Source organism: Manihot esculenta, chromosome 12, assembly GCF_001659605.2.
Source record: "Manihot esculenta cultivar AM560-2 chromosome 12, M.esculenta_v8, whole genome shotgun sequence".
Lineage (NCBI taxonomy): Eukaryota > Viridiplantae > Streptophyta > Magnoliopsida > Malpighiales > Euphorbiaceae > Manihot > Manihot esculenta.
This window is the reverse complement of record NC_035172.2, coordinates 9,200,367-9,219,389: the sequence shown is the minus strand read 5'-3', so window position 1 is coordinate 9,219,389 and position 19,023 is coordinate 9,200,367. Positions and strand designations below refer to the sequence as shown.

Genomic DNA, 19,023 nt, shown 5'->3' with positions numbered 1-19,023 from the left:
GTTTTTCCTTAAAGAATTTTCATGCAAAAACTTATTTAAAATCATACTTAAAACATTAAAATACATGAAAACATTTTATAAAAACATGCTTTTACCCTTCTAGAGGTTTCCGACACCCAAATTCCACCGGACGGTAGGAATTCCGATACCGGAGTCTAACCGGGTATTACAGTTATATTTTGACATAACCAAGCATTGTCTTTAATTGGACATGATAGAGGTTATGATTGAGCATGATAGAAATTATGTAGAGGATATTGAATAATCAAGATAGAATTTGTCCCTCTCTTTGAGAGAGATATCTTCTGGGCCCTTCGATAAGTGAGAATGAGAAATGCATGGCTGTGCTCAAATGAATTGATAGTGTGATCAATATCATTTGATTTTATTAGTCTACTTAGAGATCGAGAAATCATAAGTTTGAACATTATAAGTTTGACATTAACCATGACTTATGTTCAAACTAGATATCGTGTGACAAAGAGATTAATACATATTCTATTTATTAGGTTTTACCGGACTATCGATCCTCATATTAGTTTGGTAGTCATAATGTCTTGCTAGAGGCCGCTTATGATTTATGGGTCTTGTGGAACTGGACCTATTGCCAATTAATATGAGCCTATTGGATTACACACAAAAAGAACATTGTTGATGTGCTATGTCATATTAATGGGCTAAAAGTCCATTAGTATAATTAATAATAATACAGATGTTATTATTATTAATATTGATTATTATTATAAGATAATAATATTTAAAAGATCTGCAGTCTATCTGTAACTGTTACCGATAAAAGATTTTCAGTTTTCCTTATCAAAACAAACTGTCATGTAAGATATTTGAATATCTGCGAGATTGTGATAGTGGGTGATAAACAAAACTCTTTTATGAAAAGAATTGTAGAAAAACAAAAAGACTTAAAACGTATAAATCTCCTGTTGCAAATTGTGGGGGTAACATTTTTTTGGAGAAATCGTTTTGAGCTGCAGACTGGAAAAACACATAGCTTATCCATCTTTGAGAAAGCAAGCACTCTAGAAGGGTAAGAGACGTTCGTGTGGATACCATTGAGGGTGTTCGTTGAAAAAGCAGCACCATCAGTCCAGAATTGAAACTTCTCATCGAGTCTAACAATTTAGTTTCGTATCCTTCTTTTCGAAATAAATGAAGCACTTGGATTCTGTGAAGAAAACCAGAGATTTTTTTTATTTCTTTGCTTCGTATTTTGAGTTGCAATAATCTCTAGGCATCCTAACAATGTGCTACATGCACTGAGGGCTACCTAACTTGAGGTGAATTCTTAACCTTTCCTTTCCACCATTCTAGATAGTCAATTATCTTAAAGCAGATTTTCTTAACATGGCCATCCATGTTATAGTATCCACAATGTCCCTTCTTAAGGTCAGGTTTCCTTTGGATAGGTATAGAGTTATGGCCTTTCGTGAACAAGGCTACAGACCTAGCATGGTTTGTAAAACTGGAAGCAACAACTTTCTTTGTTTAAAATTTAAGAACCATAGAATAGGCTTTATTGACAGAGGAAAGAGGATCCACAAATAGGATATAATTTCTCACAAGTTTAAAATTTTTTTCCAATTCCATAAGGAATTGCATTAGTTTGTTTCTATTTGTGACATCAACAAATTCCTTAGCCGCACTATAAGTGCGTGCCGTTAAGTATTCTAAAGATACCAATTCATCCTAAAGCCTCTTCAGCTTGGTGAAATAAGAAGAAAAGGTGGCTACTCCTTGACTAAGCATGTTAATTTGCCTTTAGATCTGATATATCAAAGGTCCATTACTCTCACCATATCGTTCAGCGATCTCATCCCATAGCTCTTAAACCAAGGATGTATAGATGGACGCATCAACTAATTCTTTAGAGATGGAGTTAAGAATCCAAGAAGTGACCATATAGTCACATCATTTTCAAATCTTGTGTTTTTCAAATCTGATCTCAGACTCTAAAAAGGACCCGTCAATGAAGCCTAGCTTCTTTTTCGCACCTAATGCTATATTCATAGCATATGACCAAGATCTATAATTAAACTTCGGTTAATAGGGCGGTTACAAGAACCATACATGGATTATCAGATCCGGTCAAAGAAAACGATCCACTTGCAGTTTCAAGCAGCGGTGTAAGTCGCTTCGTGTCGCCATCTTTGATCTTCACTTTAGATGTCGAGTTTCAATCTATCATGCTTGAAGTTTCCTCCATCGATTTGGAGAAGAGTTTTCAATTGTTGATTCAAGATGCGGTGCACCACTTTGATACCATGAATAAATTTGTAGAAATATAATATTTTGTTATATTTCACAATAAAGATTACAACCTATTTATACATGAGAGACGATATCTAAATAGGAAGAAAAATCAAGAGATTAAGTAACTAACCCATCTATCAATATTTATTTCCAATATTAACATATTTACTTCCTATATAACCTGTAACACTCCCCCTCAAGTTGGATCATAGATATTTATCATGCTCAACTTGTTAGAAAAATATTCTATTTGAGACCCATTTAAAACTTTGGTGAATAGATCACCCAATTGCTCTCCTGTCTTCACATAACTGGTGGAGATTAAATTTTCATGAATCTTCTCATGGATGAAATGACAGTCAACTTCAATATGCTTAGTCCGTTCATGGTATACTGGATTGAAAGTAATGTGAAGAGCAGCTTGATTATCACACCAAAGTTTCGTGGTGATGCAACATCCATACCAACTTCCTTCAGTAGATGATTTATCCACAAAATCTCACAAGTTGATTGAGCTATGACCCTATATTCTGACTCAGCACTGAATCTGGATACCACGTTTTGCTTTTTACTTTTCCAAGACACTAGGTTTCCTCCAACAAATACATAGTAGCCTGTAGATGACTTTCTATCACTTTTTGATCCAGCCTAGTCAGCATAAAAAAAACACTTAAGTGTAGTATGCCCATGATCTCTATAGAGTACACCGAGTCCAGGAATCCCTTTTAGATAACATAGAATTTGTTCTAGAGCAGCTCAATATTTCACCGTAAGTGCAGACATGAATTGGCTTACAACACTTACTGCAAAAGCAATATCTGGCCAAGTCATCACCATAAGGTAGTTCAGCTTTCCAACCAATCTCCTATACCTCTATGGATCATCATAAGGGTCTCCATCATCTTTTGTAAGACATATATTAGGAATCATTAGTGTGCTACATGGTTTAGCTCTCATCTTCCCAATTTCTGCAAGTAAGCCAAGGACATACTTCTTTTGAGACAGGAAAATTCCCTTTTTACTCCTCAAGACTTTGACTCCTAAGAAATAATTAAGCTGACCCAAGTCTTTGGTATGAAAACTCGCATGCAAGTAGTTTTTGAGAGAATAGATCCCTGTACTATCATTCCCTATAATGACAATATCATCAACATATACAACAAGGAGAATAATACCCGTATATGAATTTCTATAGAAGATTGAATGGTCATACTTGCTTTTTTTCAACCCAAAATTTGGAACAACTTCACTGAACTTTTCAAACCATGCACGGAGACTGTGCTTCAAACCATACAAAGATTTTTTCAAATGGCAGACTTTCTCATACTCTCTCTGAGCAATAAACCCTGGTGGTTACTCCATATTACACCTCTTGGAGGTCACCATATAAAAATGCATTATTGATATCTAATTGATATAAAGGCCAATGCTGAGAAGTAGCTAGGGAGATGAACAAACGGATTGAGGTCATTTTTGCCACAGGAGAAAAAGTGTCAAAATAGTCAACGCCATAGGTTTGGGCATAACATTTAGCGATAAGACGAGCCTTAAGCCTTGCTATGGAGCCATCTAGATTAACTTTGACGGTAAAAACTCATTTACAGCCCACAACCTTCTTGCCAGAGGGTAAATCAACTAGTTTCCAAGTATGATTTTCATCTAGAGTCTTGATCTCCTCAAACATTGCATCACGCCATTCAGAATGAGCCAAGACCTCTTTAACTGTCTTAAACAAATAAATGGAATCTAAAGAGATAATTAAAGAGGTAGAAGAAGGAGACAGGTGATCATAAGACAGAAAATTAGTAACAGAATAGATAGATTTACACTGTCATTTACCTTTATGAAGACTAATGGGGAGGTTAAGGTCACTCGGTGATGGATCTGATGGTGAAGAAGATTTTGGTGTAAGACATGTATCATCAGGTACTGGTCTCCGAGCGTAAACTTGAACAATTGACGAGTTAACAGGAGGCTAAGTATTAGGAGGAATGTTATCATTAGATTGTACAGCAGAAAGCATACTCGAAGAGGTCCCACCATCAGATATGATTCTATAGATGAGCCACTCATCATCATCCTCTTGATTAGGAGAGATTTGTGCAATAGGATAAAAAGAAACTTTCTCGGAAAAGACTACATCTGTTGAGACCAGATACTTGTTAAGGTCTAGAGAATAACACCGATACCCCTTCTGAAGGCAAGAATATCCCAAGAAAACACACTTCAAAACTTTAGGATCAAGTTTAGTCACATGAGGTCTGACATCTCGAACATATCAAGTACTGCCAAACAGTCATGGTTCGAGAGGAAATAATAGCTTCTTAGTAAAGAGGACATTATAAGGAGTATTATCGTTTAGTACTGCGGAGGGCATGCGATTAATGAGAAAGCATGTGGTAGAGATAGTATCAGCCCAAAATTACTTAGGAACTTGCATTTGAAACAACAGAGCTCTAGTAGTCTAAAGAAGATATTGGTTCTTCCTTTCAGCTACCCCATTTTGAGCGGGTGTATCAACACATGACAATTGGTGAAGAATACTATGTTGAGTCGTATAAGTCTGGAATGATTCTGACATATATTCTTTAGCATTGTCGCTCCGCAAAATTTTCACAAAAATATTAAATTGAGTCTTAATTTCAGCACAAAAGGCAAAAAAATGATAAAACACTTCTAAACGATGCTTTATAAAATAAATCCAAATCATTCTAGAGTAATCATCCATAAAAGTGATAAAATATCTGAATCCAGTCTTAGATCCAACCGGACATGGGCCCCAAACATCTGAATGAACTAATTCAAAAGTAAACTCAGCTAATGTATTGATTCTAGGACTTAAAGAGCTTCGATGATGTTTTGCAAAATGACATGACTCACATTCCAATAAAGATACCTCATGAAATTGAGGGCATAACTTCTTCAACACGGTAAAGAAGGGTGTCCCAACTGACAAGTGCTTCAAACGGAGACATGACACTGGAGCAAGCAACAGACTGAGGTACCCATGCATCCAAAATGTAGAGATTCCCAGATACATATCCTTTACCAATAATCTGCTTCGTCACAAGATCCTGAATGAGACAATGATGAGAAAAAAAAGAAACACAACAATTTAGGTCTTTGGTAAGTTTACTCACAAAGATTAAATTAAAGGTAAAATTAGGTAAACTTAGTACAGATGAAAGGGTAATAGAAGGAGTAGGTTTAACAGTTCCAGAACTCTCAACATTATAGGTTGACCCATCGACTATAATAACAGGAGAATGTACTTTATGAGATCGAGAACTAATAAAAATATGAGGATTACCTGTCATGTGATCCATGACACCAGAATCAATGACCCATTTATATGAAGAGGAAATAAGACACGTTTTATCTGTCTCAGTCGTTACTGAAAACATTGAGATAATTTTAATAATATGGGTTTTACTGTCAAAAACCATTTCAACAAAAATTATATACTCATTTACCTTCAAACGAATGAAAGGAAGATAACAAAATCTAATCCAGTGAACAGTATAAAAAAAAAACGCCTCCACCCAACATTCAAATAACAAACGAACCACAGATCTGACAAGCGGGTTGCAAGGCAATTTCGGCGCCCTCTCTAGGTGGATGATGAGAGACAAATATTACTCTAGATGGGTAACACAAAAGAACAAAAGCCCTAAATCTCCAAAAAATTTAAAATTTGACGAGAGAAAAAAAAATCTCTACAAGAATAACTCTGATACCATGTAGAAATATAATATTTTGGTATATTTCACAATAGAGATCACAACCTATTTATACATGAGAGACAATATCAAAACAGGAAGGAAAATCAAGAGATTAAATAACCAACCCATCTATCAATATTTATTTTCTATATTAACATATTTACTTTCTATATAACCCGTAACAAAATTGAACAAATATATAAGAATATTTTATTACAACAGAAAACATATCTTTTATACAATCTATTCCACCGATACAAAACACAATACAAGGCATAACAATGTATTATTATAATCTCTTATACAAAATATTATACTTATTTTTTTTTTGAAATAACAAGAAAATTTCATTAATTCAAAGAGAACAAAGAAACAATGTGAGGAGGAGGGATATCAATCCAAACTCCTTGACCTGACTCAGAATGAGTCGATGTTGCTAGAACATGAGCGACATCATTCGCAGATCTATGAACAAAAACACACTTTGCTTCCTCATAACTACATAGAAGCAGTTTACAATCTTGAATCAAAATGCCAAAAGACGATAAATCATCTAACAAAACACAATTAACTGACATATTATACTTATTAATTGATATAATTAATTAAATTATCGAACGGGCTGAACGATTAAAGAGATTAAGCGATCTCTAGTCACTTTTTTTGATGTGCCGATGCCATCTCCATGTTGAAATATGAATTGAGCAGTTCGAGCCATATTTAATGAGAGTTTTATAACGGAATTTGAAATGGAAGACTTCATACTCTCTTTGTTCAGTTCCTTCCAAGCATTACTTATCAAACTCTTTATATGTACTTTTGCTTCTTCTTCAGATTTTTCTTTTTCAATCATGTAGCACTGGATGGATTTTGCCACATCACCTCTCTTGCTCTCTTCCTTAATTTTCAAACAAAAAAGAAAACAATTTGTTAATATAATTAAAAAAAAAAAAAAGCGTGATGAGTTCCCAAATCATGTAAATCCGATTTATTTTCCAAATCACGTAAATAATCTTACTGTGAAAGTTCCCAAATCATCACTGAGTCGAGTGATGAGTGATGACCAATAGATTAGCTTGAATCTATGCTTCAAACAATCCAATGAATTACTGGATGACGTCTGCCCCAGCAAAATGGAAGCATGGACAATAGCCTCATGACCTCCTACAGAGATCCATGCATTTTCTATGTACTCTTCTAAAGTTGGTATGTGTCTTTTGGCAAACCAGTCTGCTTCTACTAAGTATGCTCCGCAGAGTTTTATCCACTGCATGCCATTGACGACAAAACAAAGAATTCATTCAAATTAATAATTAATATTACTTCTTTAATTAAATTGACATTTAACACAAAAATTTTGCTGTGATTAAATTAAATTGAACATCTACCTCATCCTTAATATTAGATAGAACATCCAAACCTTCTTCTTTTAGGACATCATAAGCCAATTCATTACCAAAATTAAGCATAGCAAAATAGCATAGCTTCATGTACTCTGGAAGTTCCTCCATGCTCTTAGTGTCCCATCTGCACATTAATTAGATTGAAATAATAATAATAATAATAATAATAATAATAATAATAATAATAATAGAGCATGCACGTGCAATTACCTATTTACAGCATGAGTAAAGAGTTGAAGCTCATCTAACGATCCATATATATCATACATATCATCAATTGCACTTAAAATGCATACGAATTTTGTGAGGCCAATCCTACATTTGGAGAACGTAGGCTCATATATCATCCCCATGGCCCATAAATAATTCTCCATTAATCGATCTCTTGAAAACTGAAGCTTCTCCTTGAATCCCAATGAAGTCCACCATCTATCATGTCAAGTTCAGAGCAACCTTATTAAGTCTTAAGAATCTTATATTCTACAAATAAAATAACTACAATCAATTTACTCTAACCGCTAATTTGAATCGAATTAGTAACCTTATTGAAATTTTAAAATTTTTAAGTACCGAACTGATGAATTGATTTTAGTAAAATTTTAATTTGAATCAAATTAATTTAATTCAGTTTGATTTGATCAGATGAGTTTTTAATAAAATTTTATTTTTAACCCTTTTTTTAGTATTTTAAAATTTAATTAAAATATTTTAATTTTTACTATAATTTAATATTTTTTATATTATAAAAAATAATATATTATTATTCCTAATCAGTTTGGTTTAATTTTATTAATTTTTTTATTAAAATTAAATCAAATTAAAATAATTAAAATTTTTAAAAATAAAAATTAAAACAAACTGAATCAAATCGAATTGAATTAAATTTAAAATTCTAAAAAAAATATAATATAAATGGTAATTTATACTAAAAAATTAAATTTACAGGTCTTGTGTAGGAAATTTTTCTCTCACATTACCTTTTTCCCATTTTTCTCAATCCTAAAATAAATGTAAGATTCATTCGGCAAAGTTTGGAGATATTGTTTGTCTTTGTCTCCCTTTTTATTGTCAGTATTATTGTCCGCCCCTGCCGAATTATTTATATGCTTCGTTTGGTGGATGTCAATGAAATTGTCCTATTCAATCCTCGGCACGATTAAAAGGAATAGGAACATCCAATACGCTTTCTTTTTTCTCAAAATGGAATATAATAATAAATAAAATAAAATTTAAATTGACAGATAAAAGTGGAGGAAGGAGTACGTACTTTGCAAGCTCTTTTAGCTCCGTTTGATACACCGACTGCACTAGATTATAATCCAACTTTGCTAGCTCTAACAAAGCCAAATTTTTTGCTTGATTGGTTTGGTAGATATCAATGAAATTGCGAGCTTCAATCCTAGGCATCCTCCAATGGAGAGGAACATCCAATGCTTGCTGCACGTGGCTTGCTAGAATAGCATTATTGCCCTTTAAATTCCTCAACCATAACTTGAGATGCTTAATACTAAAGCTTTTGGCTTCTTCTAAAGCTTCTTCTCCATCAATTCCAAGGTATGAAGCATTGTACAAACTCAAAAGGCCTTGCACATCTCCAACTAAATTTTCCTTGAACTTTCCATTGTTGTCTCTGAACTTGTCGAACACATCTGCTTTAATAAATTTTTCACGCGGGATAAAAGAAAGATTAAATATTTTTTGAATAATAAATAGAGAATTGAAAGGAAAAACCCTTTCCCCAGTTAAGGCCCACGTTAAGAAAATATCTCCATAAATATTATAAATTTTAGGATAATTATGAATTTTAGAATTATAATTAAGAGTAAATCGTATTCATATAATACTACTAATGATTTGACTGATGAACAACCCAATATTTCTTTATTTTCATTATATTTATTTCTGATTTTTAAAGTTCATTTTTTCTCAATTTTTTTATATCATATTGTAGCTTAATTAATCTATCAGTCCATACTTGAATCTATGATATTTTCTTAGGAAACAATAACCCATGAATCGAAAAATATATAAAGATAAATAGTTAATATCACCTGAGGAGACTGGGAAAGCATGTTCCCGCAGAAGCCTAAAATGCAAAGACGTTGTGTAAAGATCTGCACTTTTAGAATCTATTTCAGAAACAAGAAGATTCAAGGTCTCTCTTATCTCTTCTTGGAAATGGTAAGAAACTCCCAGTCGCTGCATTGACTCCATCAACTTCAGTTGAGCAAAGGGGTCTTTAGTGGAAGCTGCTAAGCTTCTAACCTCACGCTTCAACTCCTCCAGCCGAGTGCCATGACTATCATACTGTAACACAACACAAACAAAGCCAGAAGTTAACGATAAATAAAAGAAGAAGAAGAAGAAGAAAAAGAAGAGGAGGAGGAGGAGGAGGAGGAGGAGGAGGGAGAGGAAGGAGTAAGGATTGTATTACTGTAAAGGGAGTGTTTAAGGACTCGATGGCTTTGCGGTCCCAAATGCTTGGATGATAATCTGCAGATCGTCTTTGCTTATTAACTTGCAAAACGTTATTGGATTTGGAAGAAATTGAGAAGGAACTAGGAAATCTGGAGGAATATGGTGTTGTATTTCTCCTTTCTGTATTTCTTGTCGGATTCCAAGATGGAAACAGGAAATTCTTATCAGGGAGATTGACAGGAGATAAGGGAGACAGAACTAGCTCCATTTTTCGAAGCTTTAGAAACGAATGAAATAATCATCTAAGTTCTCTAAAACTTATAGGAAAAGAAAGTTGTACATGTTTGAATCAAACCAACGAGAACGCAACCATTTTTAATTTTTTTATTATTACGTGATTATTATTATTATTTTTTTTTTTTTGAAATGGGTGATTATGCAAATTGCAGCACATGTAGAGAATCTTTTAATTTTATATTGCTACTGTTTGATTGTTAAAATTCATCAATAATTCATTCAAAGCCCAAAACCTTATCTAAACCTATAAATAAACAACACGTGAAAAAAATGTGAAGGTGGAAACTTCTTGATGCTTACCTCACCTCATGTAGTCAAGTGCTATGAGTGTCATCTTATAAAAGCAGCAAGCGTCGGCAAAATTATAGCCTGACTTATTCAAGTAGTAAGTGTTGGCAAAATTATAGCCTTTCATTTTTTCTTATGACATTTTTCATTGACGTTTTTTACCAAGACCGCATGGTAAGTCATGTAAAATATTAAACTTTATTAATGCATTCACTAAGATCGCATTCGCAAGTTATGTGAAATATTGAATTTTCTTAATTAACCCTGCACTCAAAAACTTGTCAATTACGTCTTTGATCACTTCTTGCTTTTTCAGTACAATTTTTTTTTTTTAAATCGACTTAACAATTTTATAAATAGATAACTTATGAATAATAAGAGTCGACTCCACCATTATTACATTTTTTAGAGATTAAGCGAAAGTGGTTACTCAACTCTTTAGCAGTTCTATTAATCGAATCTTTATTTTGACGGTTAACACAGTATCGAACTGTACTTTTTATTCTTTACCGAACCGTATCTTTTATTCCTTATCAAACTGTACCTTTTGTTCCTTATTTAACTCTATCGGGTCTACTAATTTCGGCTTTATGTTGAATTTCGGCTTCTCTAGCAAATCGATGGGAGTTGGTGCTTTCTCGAAACTTTTTGCTAGGTGTCTTTGGCCAACTTCGGATTGCCTTAGCCTATGGCTATTCCTCTTGGAGCTGGTAGCTTGAAACACATAGTACCCATATTAATAACAATATCATGGTAGTTTAGAACTGGACGGCCCAGTATCACATTGTACGCAAATAGGATATCTACCACCAGAAACTCTCGCTTATATTTTTCATCACCCAGCACTAGGGGGAGGTTGATGGTGCCCAGTACTGCTACAGTCCTATCTCCTAATTCTACTAATGGATAAAAAATATACCTCAGGTAGGGGCAAGTGGAAGCTGCATGATGTCAGGTATATTCCTGACTTGAAGAAGAATCCAATCTTTATTGGCCAGCTGGGAAGCTGCAGAATGTCAGATATATACCTGACTTGAAGAAGAATCTGATCTTTATTGGCCAACTGGACAGTATGGGTAACAGAATAGTGTTCAAAGAGAGTTTCTGAAATATTGTGAAAGGAATTATTATGATAGTACAGAGCACAAAATCTGAAACTTTATACACTACTGCAAGGTGTTCGGACATGGTCATTGCGGTTGACAGTACATCGAGCTCAAGTTTATGGCACAACAGGCTTGGACACATAAGTGAGAAGGGAATGAAGATGCTAGCTTTGAGGGATATCTGCAAAGGTTGAAATTTGTTGATATGAGTCTATATGAGAGTTATGTTCTGAAAAAGCAAAAACAGGGTTAGTTTCATAAAGGCTATCAGCGAATCCAAGGCAAAACGGTTAAAACTAGTATATACAGACGTGTGGGGGCCATCCCCAATTTTCTCTCTTAGTGGTTCGAGATACTATGTTACCTTTATTAATGACTTCAGTAGGAAGGTATGAGTTTACTTTCTGGAACACAAATCAGATGTGTTTGCCACTTTTAAGAGGTGGAAGACTAAAGTTGAAAATCAGACTGGGTTGAAGATCAAATGCCTAAAGTATGATAATGGAGGAGAGAATAATTCTACAGAATTCAAGAAGTTATGTGCTAATGAGGGAATCAGGTGTATTAGGACAGTTCTTAGCAAGACAAGACAGAATGAGATTGCTGAAAGGATGAACAGAATGTTGAATGAGCGAGCAAGAAGCATGAGACTATATGCTGGGCTACCAAAAATCTTTTGGGCAGATACAATGAGCATAACAGCATATTTGATAAATAGAAGATCTTTAGTTCCTTTGGGTTTCAAGATTCTAGAAGAAGTTTGGTAGAGTAAGGAGGTCAAATTTACTCACCTGCGGATTTTTGGGTATGTTGCCTATGTTCACATTGATCTAGAGAAGAGAGACAAGCTTGATGCAAAGACTTTAAAGTGCTACTTCATTAGATATGGTTCGGATCAGTTTGAGTACAGATTTTGGGATGATAAGAATAGGAAGATTTTGAGACACTGTGATGTGATATTTGATGAGAATGTCATGTATAAGGACAAGTCTGGGATGCGATATAAAGATGCAAAAGAAGTGAGAGCTAAGGTTGAGTTGCAAGAAATTTCACATAGTGATGTTGCAGTAAAACCACAAGAGAATCCAGAAAATACTGTTGCAAAACTAGAACAGCAGCCAGTCACACTTGCACCAGTGTTGAGGAGATCTACCAGAGTTACCAAGTCATTAGAAAGGTATTCACCTTCCTTATATTATTTGTTGTTGACTGATGGAAGGGAACCAAAATTCTTTGGTGAGGCTTTACAGGTAAAGGATTCAATCAAGTGAGAGCAAGTCTTGGATAATGAGATATGGTCACTTGAGAAAAATGACACTTGGGAGTTAACTGAGTTGCCTGCAGGGAAGAAAGCATTGTTGAACAAGTGAGTTTATAGGATCAAGAATGAAATTGATGGTAAAGTTAGGTTCAAGGCTCAATTGTTGGTTAAGGGGTATTCACAAATAAAAGGTATTTATTACACTAAAATATTCTCTCCTATTATGAAGCAAACTACAATAAGAATTTTGCTGAGTATTCTTGCAGCAGAGAACTTGCACCTTGAGCAAATGGATGTAAAAACAACATTTTTATATGGGGATCTGAAGGAAGAGATCTACATGGAGCAACCACAGGGATATTAGATTCTTGATAAGGAACACATGGTGTGCAAACTCAAGAGGGGTTTGTATAGGTTTGAAGTAGGCTCCAAGACAGAGGTATAAGAAATTTGACTCTTTCATGTGCGGAAATAGTTTTTACGGAGTAAGAAGGATCAATGTTGTTATATTAAGAAATCTATTGACTTTTTTGTTATTTTACTCTTGTAATTGGATGATATGTTGATTGCAGGATCAAGTATGGAGGAGATCAATAATCTTAAGGGGAGATTGTCATTAGAGTTTGAGATGAAAGATTTGGGTGTAGGAAATCAGACTTTAGGGATGAGGATTTTCCGAGACAGGTCTACTGGAACTCTAAATTTGCCCTAGGAGCAATACATTGAGAAGGTGTTCTCTACGTTCAAAGTTGATGATACCAAGCCCAGGAGCATGCCTTTGGCTAACCATCTCAAATTGTCAAAGGAGTAAACAACTATGAAGTGTGATTACATGGCAAAAGTACCTTATGCTTCTGCAGTTGGGAGTTTCTTGTATGTTATGGTCTACACTAGACCTGATATAGCACATGCAGTGGGAGCTGTGAGCATATATATGTCAGATCCAGGGAAAGAGTATTGGGAAGCTGTAAAGTGCCTTCTGAGATACTTGAAAGGAACAACTAGTACATCACTTTGTTATGGGAATGGTAAGGTAGTTGTAACGACCCGAAAATCGGACTGCTACCGGCGCTAGGATCCAAGTCGACTTAAGGCCGCCGGGACCCGTAGCAAGCCTAACATGCATCCTGTTAATCTGTTTAATCCCATACATGATCGACAATATACATAAAAATTAAAACTTTTCTTTCATTCATTTTCTCATGTACCAATCTCAATATGTGCATGCACTAAACATAAACATAACCATAACATTGACCCCTCTGTGGGATCTCATCAAAGCCCCAATGGGCGACATAACATGCGTTGAGTTGGTACACATATACATCATAAAACATCTGAGATCATGTAATAAAAGGGGATAACAATACCCATAGAGTCAAGCACAACTTCTAATCCTCAATATCATTATACATAACATGACTATTCAACTTTACATCATCTTACAATTTATTATGTCCACTTCCTATCTATTACAAATACATGACTTTACTCTTCTTGACTTCTCTGTCTAGCCCGTACCTGCAATCCTGGGGGATTAGGGAAAGGGGTAAGCTACTAGAGCCCAGTGAGCAGAATAATGAAAAATAACATTTAAAATCTCATGCCATAATGTAATGCAACACATCACAACAAATCACATCTCGGATGGTATTGTCACCAATAGTCCTCCACATTCCAAAGTGCCGGGACGTAGAATGGGTCAACCGGTCTTTCTCTTAACATAACATAACATAGCATTCCAATGTGCCAGGGACGTAGAATGGGTACAACCTGGACTTTCTCTTACATCGTGCTAGGGATGTAGAATGGGTACAACCTGGACTTCCATACCGTATCATGCCGTAACATCATCATATCATATGAGGACTAAAGGATCATCCAATAACCAATCCACATCAACATCATAAATGCAATGCAACATATTCGTGAATTCTAATGCAAATAACCTAATTCATCACATGGCATTCATGATGCATGAACATGCTCAAAACTTTATAATTTATTTGCTTTCAATCGTAAAGGTTTGTTCTACTCACCTCTTGGCTAGCTCTGACAATGACTGAAGCAGCTGACTCACTGCTGGGGTCCTCGGTTCCTCAGGTCCGAACCTACACAGGTGGACTCAAATGAGGGACCAAACAACTAGAACATAATTCTAAAAACATCCCCCAAAAACCCCCTAAAATACCTCAAAACGATCATGCAAAAACATGCAAAGGAAGGCTGAACAGGGCACTTTCGGCGGCAAGTTCGGCGGTCGAAAGTCCCTCCAGAGCCGAAAGTCAGGCAGGTTCGGCGGCACCTTCGGCGGCCGAAACTCCCAGACAGAGACGAAAGTCTCCTTTCGGGGGCAGGCTTCGACAGCCGAAAGGCTTGCCTCCCCAGCCATGTTCGGCGGCCGAAAATCCTTCGGCTGCCGAACCTGGTTTCTGCCAAAGGGCAGAAACTTGGCTCCTCTTGCCTCCAATGCCTCCCAAACCTTATAAACATACACAATCCTATTCTACAACACACATACTCAAGCATACAAGCTCCTAGGGGCTTCAAACTATCTTAAACCCCATCTACAACACATCAAACAACACAAATCCAACATACATTGTCCATAAACCAACATAAACCCAAAAACTCATAAAACCCTACACATGCATTTCTACTTCAAGAATCAACTTAAAACTTGTTAAAAACATGTAGTGAGCTCAAGATCGGCCCTTACCTCTTGTAGATCGAGAGGAAAACGACCCTAGCTCGGAGATGGGAGAGATTTGAGTTCTTGAACCTCAAAACTCCAAAACTTGCTTTAAACTCGAAAATCTTCAAAACAAGGTGAAAACTCATAAGAAAAACATGAAAACTCGAAGGGAGAAGCTCAAAACAGAGGAGGGGCGGTGGAGAACTCACCTTGGCCGAAAACGGGAAGAAAAGCTTGTCCGTTTCGGCCATGGGGTCCTTTTATAGGGCTGTCCTTACCACCTTTCGGCGGCCTAACGTGCCCCCACAACGCATGCAAGTTCGGTGGTCGAACATGAGGTTCAGCGGCCGAACCTTGGCTTATTCAAACAAGGCTTTCGGAGGCCAAAAGCGCTCCCAAAACCTCCCCATGTTCGGCGGCCGAACATGACTTTCGGCGGCCGAACCTGGTAAAGTCTCCAAAGCCCTCTACATTCAAAACTTGGATTTATTTCTCTTAAAAACCATAAAACACCTTAAAACTTTTTATGAAAACATGGTTTTACCCCTTCTAGAGGTTTCCGACATCCGAGATTCCACCGGACGGTAGGAATCCCGATACCGGAGTCTAGCCGGGTATTACATTCTCCCCCCCTTAAGAACATTCGTCCCCGAATGTTCCTCAACTAGCACATAGCATGGCATACACATATCATACATACAAAGCACATAAAACTCACAAGGAACAAACCTCAAAAAAGATAAGGGTATTGCTGGAGCATGGACTCCCGTGTCTCCCAAGTGCATTCTTCCATATTGTGGTGGTTCCACAGGACTTTCACCATCGGGATTTCCTTGTTCCTTAGCTTTCTGATCTGGGTGTCTATGATCCGTACTGGCTGTTCAACATAGGTGAGATCCTCTTGGACCTCCACATCAGGCTCACTAAGAACCTTGCCCGGATCTGACACAAACTTCCTCAACATCGAAACATGAAAAACCGGATGGATTCTTTCCATTGAAGCAGGTAAATCCAGCTTGTACGACACATTCCCAACCTTTTGCAAGATTTCAAAGGGTCCGATGTATCGTGGGGCTAGTTTACCTTTCTTCCCAAAACGAACCACTCCTTTCATTGGAGACACCTTGAGCAATACCAGATCCCCCTCTTGAAACTCTACTTGCCATCTACGGATGTCTGCATAACTCTTCTGTCTGCTTGCAGCAGTCTTGATCCTTTCTCTGATTATGGGTACCACCCTGCTGGTAATCTCTACTAGCTCAGGTCCTGCCAAGGCCTTCTCTCCAACTTCCTCCCAGCAAACAGGTGACCTGCACTTCCTTCCATATAAAGCTTCATATGGAGCCATCCCGATGCTAGCATGATGGCTGTTATTGTAGGCAAACTCCACCAAAGATAGATGCTGCCTCCAAGAACCGCCAAAATCCAGCACACACATTCTGAGCATATCCTCGATAGTCTGGATGGTCCTTTTGGACTGTCCGTCCGTCTGGGGGTGGAAGGCAGTACTGAAATCCAACCTGGTACCCATGGCATTCTGCAGACTCCGCCAAAACCTGGAGGTGAACTGGGGCCCTCTATCAGACACTATTGAAATAGGAACCCCATGCAGCCTGACGATCTCATCTACATACACCTGCGCCAACTTGTCCACAGAATAGCCACTCCTGACAGGGATGAAGTGAGCAGATTTGGTGAGTCTGTCCACAATCACCCTTATGGAGTCCAATCTGTTGGACGTCGCCGGTAACCCCACTACGAAGTCCATAGCTATATTCTCCCATTTCCACTCGGGAATAGGTAGCGGGTTAAGCATTTCAGCCGGCTTCTGATGTTCCAGCTTCACCCTCTGACATACTTCGTAGGCTGACACAAACTATGCCACTTCTTTCTTCATCGCTGGCCACCAATAAACTTTCTTCAGATCTTGATACATCTTGGTGGCTCCGGGGTGAACGTTGTATCTTGCATTATGAGCCTCCCTCATAATGTCTCATTTTAGCCCTATGTCATCTGGTACACAAAGTCTGCTCCCATAGCGGAGGATCCCCTTACTGTCAAATCTGAACTCACTGTCCTTGCCTGACTGAACAGTCCTGGCAATCTTCACTAACTCTGGGTCCTCATGCTGTTTCTGAGCCACTTGCTCCAGAAACACAGGTGTCACTCTCATCTGGGCCACTAAAGCACCTGTACCAGACAACTCTAACTGTAGACCTTCATCAATGAGCTTGTAAGACTCCTTCACCACTGGTCTCCTTTCTGCCGTAATGTGGGATAGACTGCCTAGTGACTTCCGACTTAGGGCGTCTGCCACGACATTCGCCTTACCCGGATGATACTGAATCTTGCAATCATAGTCACTCAACAGCTCTACCCACCTTCTCTGTCTCAAGTTCAAATCTCTTTGACTCAGGATGTACTGCAGGCTCTTATGATCTGTAAAGATCTCACATTTTACCCCATAGAGGTAGTGCCTCCACATCTTGAGTGCAAAGATTACTGCTGCCATCTCTAGGTCATGCGTGGGGTAATTTAACTCGTGCTTCTTCAGCTGTCTAGAAGCATAAGCAATCACCCTCTCATTCTGCATTAGTACACAACCCAGTCCCACACGGGACGCATCACAAAAGACTGTAAAATCCTCATCACCAGATGGCAGAGCTAACACTGGCGCTGAAGTCAACCTCTTCTTAAGCTCTTCAAAACTCTCTTCGCACTGGTCGGTCCACACAAACTTTTGATTCTTCTTGGTTAACCTGGTCAGAGGAGCTGCAATCTTTGAGAAGTCCTGAACGAACCTCCTGTAGTAACCTGCCAAACCCAAGAAACTCCTGATTTCTGTCACTGAAGTGGGTCTAGGCCAGTTAGCCACAGCTTCTACCTTCTTGGGGTCCACCTCTATCCCATTTTCTGACACCACATGCCCCAAGAATGAAATGCTCCTCAGCCAGAACTCGCACTTGGAGAACTTGGCATACAAGCCATGTTCCCTCAAGGTCTGCAGAACCAACCTCAGGTGATGGGCATGCTCCTCTGCATTCCTGAAATACACTAAGATATCATCTATGAAGACAATAACAAAGTGATCCAGGTATTGGCTAAACACTCTGTTCATGAGGTCCATGAATGCTGCAGGGGCGTTGGTTAACCCGAACGGCATTACAAGGAACTCAAAATGCCCATATCTGGTCCTGAAAGCTGTCTTTGGCACATCTTCTTCTCTGATCCTCAGCAGATGATACCAGATCTCAGATCTATTTTGGAGAAACAACCCACTCCTGCTAGCTGGTCGAATAGATCGTCGATCCTTGGCAATGGGTATTTATTCTTGGTAGTGACTTTGTTCAACTGCCTGTAGTCGATACAAAGTCTAAGTGATCCATCCTTCTTTCTGACAAAGAAGACTGGTGCACCCCAAGGTGAGGTGCTCGGTCGGATGAAGCCCTTTTTTACCAGCTCTTGCAACTGTTCCTTCAATTCTTTCAACTCGGCTGGAGCCATCCTGTAGGGAGGGATAGAGATCGGTCGGGTTCCAGGCATCAGTTCTATCTCGAACTCTATC

General features: G+C 37.6%; 1 protein-coding gene across 2 annotated transcripts; it reads right to left on the bottom strand.

Moving 5' to 3' along the window:
• Positions 1-6,198: 6,198 nt before the first annotated feature.
• LOC110627826 (probable terpene synthase 9) lies at positions 6,199-10,180 on the bottom strand. Of its 2 annotated transcripts, XM_021774197.2 has the most exons (8): positions 9,828-10,180; positions 9,445-9,700; positions 8,661-9,042; positions 7,604-7,822; positions 7,379-7,517; positions 7,009-7,257; positions 6,580-6,888; positions 6,199-6,311 (listed from the first exon to the last, which is right to left on the bottom strand). In XM_021774197.2, the coding sequence occupies exons 1-7, from the start codon at positions 10,077-10,079 to the stop codon at positions 6,601-6,603; spliced, it is 1,785 nt and encodes a 594-aa protein (XP_021629889.1). In that variant the 5' UTR covers positions 10,080-10,180; the 3' UTR covers positions 6,199-6,311; positions 6,580-6,600. The 2 variants fall into 2 exon arrangements, with proteins under 2 accessions (XP_021629889.1, XP_043804552.1); XM_043948617.1 differs by lacking the exon at positions 6,199-6,311 and having other exon boundaries at positions 6,366-6,888.
• Positions 10,181-19,023: the final 8,843 nt, after the last annotated feature.